The following is an 8,957-nucleotide window of genomic DNA, read 5'->3' as shown; positions in this document are numbered from 1 at the left end:
TTCCGCACCCTGAACCATTCACGATTATTCACCCCGCACCATCATCTTCAATAAGAGATTATTCGAGCCATAAACTAATTTTTTTTTTGCGCCTAGCATTTTTTGTAAGTTTTCTACAGGTAACCGGTAATATGATGCTGACATGTAATTTTTTATTATTTTATTTTATTTTTTCGTATTTTGCAAAACTTTGCAGATTTCTTCCTTGATCCAGGAATTCAGTTTTGGATCAATCACATTATCTATGCCTTTCTGGTCCAGTGTGGTGCATACCCACTTCACTAAATCCTTTTCCCCGAGCTCGGGATCTACTGGGCTCTTTCCTTCCCATGTCTCGCGCCTCACCCTCCCCTCGGAAGTCCGGTCTTAGATTCCCAAAGGAAAACCAACTTTTAGGTGAACCATGTCGACTGTAAGACTTTCATCTACCTGCATGTTCAGAAGTGCCCCTCTTACCCAACCAAAGAGTGCATTTGTGAAGAGCTCATCATCCATTACTTCTGTAAAGAGGGTCTCTAAATCATTTGGCCTGAAAGCTGACCGTTACAGAGTGACTGCATCAGCTGAGAACGCGGGAGTTGAATTGCCATACTCTTGCAGAGCCGGGGCATGCTCTACCTGCGCGGGGAAGATCAAAATGGGCGCTGTGGATCAATCTGATGGGTCTTTTCTCGATGACAACCAAATGGTAGAGGGATATGTCTTGACTTGTGTTTCTTACCCAACTTCAGATTGTTGTTTCAGTTAATGTAATGCTATCCTTTGCAAGTTCCTACTTTCCATTCAAAAAAAAAAAAAAAAAACTACCCCGGTTGTATATATCTCTTCTCGTTCACCCTAAGCGTGTATGCATATTCTACAAATGCAGATCAAATTCGCTTTAAATTGATATGATCAATACTGGCAAGTTCAGAAACAAGAATGTACCAATGTTTATATGGACTACTACATGTAAAATGGAATGATGCAAGTCCAATTGTAAATTGAAAAGATTTACGGCAATATATGTATATATACCTGGTGCAATGTAACCACAAGAAGCCTGCAATGCCAGACATGGGTTTGGTGCCACCACCTCAGCCACACCAAAATCAGCAACTCGAGCTCAGATCAGATTTCAACAGGCATTCACCCTTTTAGCTCATCTCTGATCTGCCTCTCGTCCCTCTCAACTAACTGCCGACAACATCAACAACAATGAAACTCCGGCAGCTAGACAGTGAAGCAGGGGGCGGCGGCGGAGCTTGGTGGTGAGGCAACTGCTCCAGCGTGGCCGAATCGTGCTTCCGGCGAGCTCCTCCTCCAGCGGCTTGGACTTGGCAGCGGCGGTTGTAGCTTGGTCTCCTGTCTCTCATCTCCTCGACCGGCGAAATAGAGCTGTGGAACGGCGGTGGCGTGAAGCGTGGCGGTGAAACAGAAATCTGGTCTTCTTCTCGGCTTGGCGTGGCAGCTCGGTACGTGGTGAAGGTGGAAGATGATTAAGGTTAATTAAGGCTTAATTAATTGTAATTAGTGGTTAATAAGCCACATCATTAATATTTTAAAAAAAAAGCCACATCATTAACAAATAAGCCCACATCAGCTCCCAAACCGGTGACATGTCAACATTTTACCGGAAAACCTACAAAAAATACTAGGTGCAAAAAAAAAATTAGTTTATGGCTCGAATAATCACTTATTGAAGACAATGGTGCGGGATGAATAATCGTGAATGATTCATGATGCAGGATGACACTTTAGCCAAAATATTTTAAAAAGCCACATGGCAGCCAAGTTGGCAAAGTGACCGGTAACATACCTGTAAAACTGGGTAATTAGAAAAATTGCAATGTATTGGTTGATTCAGGGACTTAATTGCAATTGTTTTGAGTTCAATGGTCCAATTGCAATTTTGTGTGCACTTAGTGGCCTATTTGACCCTTATTCCTTTTTTTTTTAACAAGGGTATCCGTGATCCTCTTTAGTTGAAAGGGTCGCAGATACTCCAAATTAAATAAGAAAAAAAAATTATTGTGAGGCTATTCCGAGAGGAACTGATGCTTGGCTGAGAAATTCAAAATCAAAAGTACCAAATCTAGACACCAAATTCAAAATCACCAAATCTAAACAAATTTAAAATCACAAGCTGTCCACCGAATTCAAAATCACCAAAAACGATGCTTGACAAAGAAAATCTAAACATCAAATTCAACCCCGAATCCAGATACCAAATTCAAACAAATTCCAAATACCAAACAAATTTCAAATTCCAAATGCCAAATTATAACACAAAGAAATAATATGCAAAAAAAGAAAGAAAAAAAAAAAACCCAAAATATCTTGTTCAGCGCCTCATGCCGCAACTTTGGCCAGCGCCTCTTGCCACTCCATCATGCGGAGTTTCGGAAAGCACCTCGCGCACAGCACCAGAAAATAACTGCGAATTTTTGTTTAATAATACTTTTAATGTAATGTAGTTTATAAATTAATATATAAATTTTATATACAAATACTAAATTTAATATTATAAAAAATCAAATAAAAAATAACTTCGATTAAATCTGGCTAACCGACAAATAAAATGGAACGGAGGGAATAATAATACTTTTACATCAAAATGCAATATATATATATATATATATATATATATTTTTGTTCAAATGCGGCTGTGTTCTCCCGTGCGGCCGTGCGGTCACATACCACTCAATGTTACGAAATACACCACTCAATGTTAATAAATACACCACAATGAAACACAATGAAACACACCACAATGTTAAGAAACACACCACAGCGCATATTTGTGTGGTGTGTTTCTTAACATTGAGTGGTGTATTTCGTAACATTGAGTGGTGTGAACCGCACGGCCACACCTGAACATGACCATATATATATATATATATTGCGAATATTGGAAATGTAGAAGTTAAAGCTACCGCACAATGACACAATATTAGCCCTAGACAAACTTAAATTAAAGGAAGGCAAAACTCGAATTTATTCTGATATACCGGCTGAGAAAATTAACTTCAATTCCCCTATTATTAATAGAGTTCTACTACACATACTATCAATTTCCGTTTTTTAAAATAAAGAGGCTGATTCATTAAATCATAAGTTGAAACAAGATCGATGGAATAATATAAAACATTCTTTATAGTCAGAAAACTTGATTGGCGGTTTCACAAATTTGAAGCTGAAATGATTGGAGGAACTTAAGGCTTCTTTAATGTTATTATTTATTAATGATCTGGTCAAATGTAGCCAAAACTGACTCTGGTTGATAAGTCTTGCACACCACTTAAGTATCTACTGTCTTGACAATATTACCATCGGTCGCTCAGTATAAGAGGTTCACATATGTTATTATCGTTTGACGCATATAAAAAGAACTTCTCAAAGAAATGAGAGGAAACAAACTCGTAAAAGAAACAAAGGAAAATAAGTAATAAAACTAAAATAAAGAACTTACTAACAGTACACAAAGCAAAAGGGAAACATCAGTGTGATATGATGCTTTAACTTTATTGCAAGAATAATCCACAAAACCCAAGCTAACTGACACTTTCCAAAATCAAAGCCACTATCACATTACCAGGCCTGATCCACTAAGATTTGTTCCTCTTTTTTTTTTTTTTTTTTTTTTTTTTTTTTTTTTTTTTTTTTTAAAGCTTGGCAAAGGTGATGGAATCGATCGGCTTCTTGCTTTGATCAGGAGCGCAGCTGGCGGTTTGGTGGCAAGAGGTGCAGATGCAAGGTAGCATTCGATGGCGGTGGAGATGGAGAGGGAGGGGTGGGGGAAGGGGGAGGAATATCCGGTGTAGAAGTTAAGAGACGACCTGAAGCTAGAAGTCGAAGAGAAAACTCTAGAGAGAAAAACCCTTTCTATTCGTTAAACTTATTCTCTATTTTTACTCTATCACTTTTATTCACATAGATGCCAAGCTATGGCTAGACATTTTCATCATGTGAGTCCTACTAAAAGTGTTTATATCAATAGTATGAGTGTGGAATAGAAGTTGGAGTAGAATTACGCAAATTATACTGTGGACCATGATCATAGCTGATACTGCAGTTGTGTTGAACGGATACTGTAGTTGTGTTGAAAAGATACTGCAGTTGTGTTGAAAGGAAACTGTAGTTGCACGGAACAGAGGCTGTTCATCCGTTCAACACAACCGCAATATTCATTCAACACAACTGCAGTATCTTTTCAACACAACTGCAGTACCCGTTCAACACAACTGCAGTTTCATATGGATGACACAGCCTCTGTTCCGCGCAACTGCAGTTTCCTTTCAACACAACTGCAGTATCATTTCATGCAGTATTAGTTCAACACAACTGCAGTATCAACCATGACACATGGTCCACGGTATAACGACGGGTAGAATTAGGGGTAGAGGTACTCCCTCTGTTCCATTTTATTTGTCATACTTGGGTCAAATCAATATTTTTTTTCTCTATTATTTTTTACTTATATTTAAATTTGACTTTTTTTTGTGTTTAATAGTACTTTGGTGTAGTTTCTAAATATATAAATTTTGTATATTAATACTAAATTTAATATTAAGAAAATTTAAATTAAAAATCACTTCAGTCAAGTCTCCTTAAGCAAACCAGACACATAAAATGAAAGGAATATAATTTTCCTTATTATTATTATTATTATTATATAAGCAAAAACATAAAGCGTAACATCATATTAGGATTGAATTGGAGGAAATTCCTGGATCATGTTAGGTTGCTCTCAAGATTTCATGGGATCCTGCAAACAAAACAACCCAAATAAATTCCCAAAACAGAAAATTATTAATTGAACACATGCAGTACTCCATAATCATCAAAATATATTAAATTTAGGCAAAAACTTGTGTGAGACCGTCTCACCATCAGACGGGTAGGGTCAAAGTGCAAATGTAATACTTATATGCACAAATGTCATACTTATATGCTCAAATGTAATACTAATCAAGAATAAAATTTTTGTTACTTATTAGGATAAATGTAATACTTTTAAGGGAAAATACAATACTTTTACATTTCAATTTAAAAGTGTTACACTTTTCCTCAAAAGTATTATATTTGCCCTAAGTGAGAGGCACTTGTCAACATTACTTATTATGAAAAATGTATTACTTTTTCTCTTATAAGTAACAAGAATTGTATTTTTGATTAGTGTTATGTTTGAGCATATAAGTGTGAGATTTGCACATATAAGTATGACATTTGCATGGTGCTTTGACCCGACCCGACCCGTCTTACGAATAAGGATCCGTGAGACGGTCTCACACAAGTGTGACCCTTAAATTTATGGTCTGTGAATGAATCAATTGATATATGAGAGAGAGAACCTATAGCAGTTGGTGGAGGAGCTGATCTTGAAAGGTAAACGGACCCCACACTTGTCCGGGATCTTGGCAGCTCTGTCGATGACGTTACCGCCGCCGGGGACGTGTTGGGCAGCGGACTTTAAGCACTGGCAAGCAGCGCGACGATCGGCGGCGGTTTTTGCAAGACGGTGCAGAGACTCAACGCCTCGGCAGCATTCTCGGGGAACCCTCCCTCTCCCTCCCATCATGATATACCATATTCACGGCCTAATACTGCTCAGCACCTTGTCGCACGTAATAGCGGCTTCTGCATGCGGTGAAATCACCACCATGCACAATAGTACTACCATGCAAGCGGCCCGTACAACAGTATGATATTTGGCCATGGTTGGTATTAATAATTCGGTTGAGTTCGATAATTCGAGAATAGAAGTGATTTAATTTGCTGCATTTGGGCATGCTAGGTGTTAGGCGCAATTTATAGAGCCATGAGGAGTGTGAACACAGGGCAAAAAGAGCGTGCTATTCGTTTTGCCAATTAATGTAATGTAGTACTATAAAATTATACAATACAATCCTCTTATTCAAAGCGGGCTACTAGTTAAGCTAGCTACATGGTGTAATTAATAAAAATATGGCATGCGCCGAGGACTTTGTAGTCCAGTGGTATCAAACCCTTCCCTTTATACGGAAGGTAGCCTCAGTGGAGTCAATACTGACTCTTGTGCTTCAATAGGTTGAGAAAGTAGTTATGAATAGATACCGCATAGTAATAGAGTCAGAAGTATTCAAAAAAATAAAAATTAGCATGCGGAATGCATTATGTTATCATATTTGCAATTCCCAAAATTTTCTACTTTGGTAGGCTGACCTAGCCCTGCCAAACTTAGGCAAATTATTATTGTGTGGATAGTGACCGGTCCACATAGCTGTGTGAACCACGATCCAAAACAACGTCGTTGAATTTTATGAGTTAAAATAATGTACATTATGAGTTAGAATAATGAAACTTTTAGGGTAAGATAATATACATTATGTGTTAGAATAATGAAACTTCTAAGTTAAGATAATATATATTATGAGTCAGAATAATGAAACTTATGTATTAAGATAATGTGCATTATGTGTTAAAATAATGTACATTATGAATTGTAAAAATATATATTGCACCGGATCGCTTAAAAAAATTGAGCGAAATAACGTCGTTTTTGGACCGTGGTCCACATAGCTAATCTCGAAAATTCCCTGAAAATGGAGAAATCAGAAAACCAACAAAAGGTTAGAAAAAACCTCGAAAAACAAGGAGGACGAGGAGGATGATCTTGGGTAGGTTGTAAGTACGAGTCGAGTTGCACTCTTTCCTTAAGACCTTATTTATCGCCTCTGGGGTGCTAGGAGCGTTGCGGTCTAGGTTTCCCAGGATAAAACGTACCACAATTCCAACGTTTAAGCACTCAAACTTGGAACCCAGCGGATGAGAACGCGAGATGAACATAGGTGGCTAGAAAGAAGGAAGAACATCGTTTTGAGGGGAGAAAATGAATTTCTGTAGTGTGTGTAATGTGCTTCTTGCTGTATCAAAGCTACTGCTCAACTTGGAAATACCTGAAAATATATATAGTGGAAGAGATGATTAAATAGCATTTAATCATGACATTTCATCTAATAATTAAAGATGAATTAAGACTCTAAAATGTCACTACCCGAATCGTACACGAGACGAGACAACCGTCCTAATAGCTAGGCGAAGCACCCGTTAGCACGAGTTCAATTATATAGTCCGAACAACATTCGTGCCCGCAGGCGCCAGCGCACACAAGTCAAGCCTTTCCAAGCTCAGTTCGGGATTTGATTTGCACCCCTTGCGCGCGAGAGAAAGCCTCTATGCTATACAATTCAATAAACCTTAGAAATAATCTTGTATAAATAGTAGTGCAAATTAACCCACTTTCCAAACCAATGTGGCACAAAATGCTACTCCGTACTTTAAAGCTTTTTCCTTTTTTTTTTTCCAACTCAATTGGGTCAATTTGAGAACTAATTTCTCATTCACCCATTTCTATTTTGTGCGTACAATATATCAATCTTTTTGTCTAATTACGAAGAACCCGAACCACTTTGACCCGACTCAAATCGAAAATGAATCCCACATATAGACTGCTGGAATTTATCGATTTTCCGACCTCATTTTCGACCACCAAAAAAACTGGTCGCAAAAAGTATTTTTTTTTTCATTTTTCCGTCAAAGAATTATGTTGATCAGAAAGTAGTAGGAAATTCCGACCACTTTTACTACGTGGTCGGAATATTTTGAGCCTGTTTAAATTTTTAAATTAGATTTTTTATTTCCGACCACTAGGTGGTCGGAAATTGATTTATATATATTACTGCAGAGACTTTAGAAAAAGAATCGGTTCAAACACTTGGAAAAGAAAAGCAGATCGCCGCACCCGCTGCTCAAACTCCGTCGCCGCCGTAGCCGCTACTCAAACTCAGTCGGCGCTTTCGTTGCAACTCTGTCACCGTACCTCCAGAAACTTCGTCGCCCATAGCAGAGCTTGGTCAATGGAGGTTTTCGCCCATAGCAGCGCCCACTGTGTTCGCCTTCGCAGCCGCCCGTCGCCGTTGCCGTCCCTCCTCGCTGTTTGCTTATTTCTCGTTGCCGTCGATGCGCTCCTTGTTGTTTCTAGTCGCCTTCGCCGTATTTCTACAGGTTAGTTCTATTCCTAATTTCATTTATCTCTAAATCTTAAACCCTAAGTGATTTGTGTTAGGAACATCATGTAATAGGTTTTGATGATACCAACTGTTAAGTAAGAATCCCCAAGTCTCGATACATAGGCAAAACAATGTAAGTTCGATAAGTAAACTAAGAGCGAAAATACAACCGGGTAATTTGAGCTCAACTCGGGAAATATTTAAGCTTGAGGTAAACTTGTTTGAACAACTTAGAAGTTTTCGTGTTGTAAGCAAACAGATAGATCAGAAGCAGGCACGAGACAACTCTGGAGGAATAAGGGTCTACGAGACATCAACTAAGTCTCGAGACACAAGCCAAGTTCGAGAGGTAAGGACCTCTCGATATACCTATCGAGTTCGAGACGTAAAGAATATTCGAGAGATAGACCTCTCGATACATGGGATTGAAACATCAAGTGGTCGAGACATCTTTTATGGTCTCGATAAACCGGCACTTCTCCAAGAGGCTGAATGTTAGTCAACATGTGCAGATAAAATACTCTAAGTTTGGAGAAGAAGAATATCATGGAGATAAAATATTGAAGAGGTGCTGAGCGGGAGGTTTCAAAATGGACGGAAGTGGATGACACGTCAGACCTCCACCACAAACGGTCAAGAAATGCACCAATCCTGAAGTGGTCAGATTCCCCAAACAAGGAATGATGGGAACATAAAAAGAGTAACTTTATCCAAAAGAAGCAAGTGAAGCATGAGCTCAAGAAAGTGGAATATGGAATATTCACTACAAAACAAAAGGCTCAAGTTACAAGACCACTACTCCATGAAAAATGCTGAAATTGTGCAAAGACCCATGTTCGGCGTGGGAGACCAATTTCAAACGGAATAGTTTTCCCTCCAACGGAACTATTCTTCTACTCTCATATATAAGGACGTAAAGACACAGAA

The 8,957-nt window shown here is 38.5% G+C and overlaps 1 protein-coding gene, 1 long non-coding RNA gene and 1 pseudogene across 2 annotated transcripts in view; 2 read left to right on the top strand and 1 right to left on the bottom strand.

Moving 5' to 3' along the window:
• The first annotated feature begins 403 nt into the window (after positions 1 to 403).
• LOC115999340 (ferredoxin-like) lies at positions 404 to 748 on the top strand. Its single transcript, XM_031239197.1, has one exon. The coding sequence runs from the start codon at positions 404 to 406 to the stop codon at positions 746 to 748; it is 345 nt and encodes a 114-aa protein (XP_031095057.1).
• A 3,874-nt stretch (positions 749 to 4,622) lies between these two features.
• Positions 4,623 to 5,734, bottom strand: LOC115997956 (annotated as a pseudogene).
• Positions 5,735 to 7,807: 2,073 nt separating this feature from the next.
• Positions 7,808 to 8,957, top strand: part of LOC115998036 — a 16,744-nt gene continuing 15,594 nt past the window's right edge. Inside the window, exon 1 of the long non-coding RNA XR_004093826.1 lies at positions 7,808 to 8,025. This is a non-coding gene — a long non-coding RNA (uncharacterized LOC115998036). The remainder of the gene's footprint in view (positions 8,026 to 8,957) is intronic.

Source organism: Ipomoea triloba, chromosome 12, assembly GCF_003576645.1.
Source record: "Ipomoea triloba cultivar NCNSP0323 chromosome 12, ASM357664v1".
Lineage (NCBI taxonomy): Eukaryota > Viridiplantae > Streptophyta > Magnoliopsida > Solanales > Convolvulaceae > Ipomoea > Ipomoea triloba.
Note: the sequence above shows the minus strand (reverse complement) of the source record. Positions and strands in the feature narration are given on the sequence as shown.

Bases quoted from the DNA above. Each gene is read 5' to 3' on its own strand.
- LOC115999340 (XM_031239197.1), top strand. From the start codon at position 404: ATGTCGACTGTAAGACTTTCATCTACCTGCATGTTCAGAAGTGCCCCT.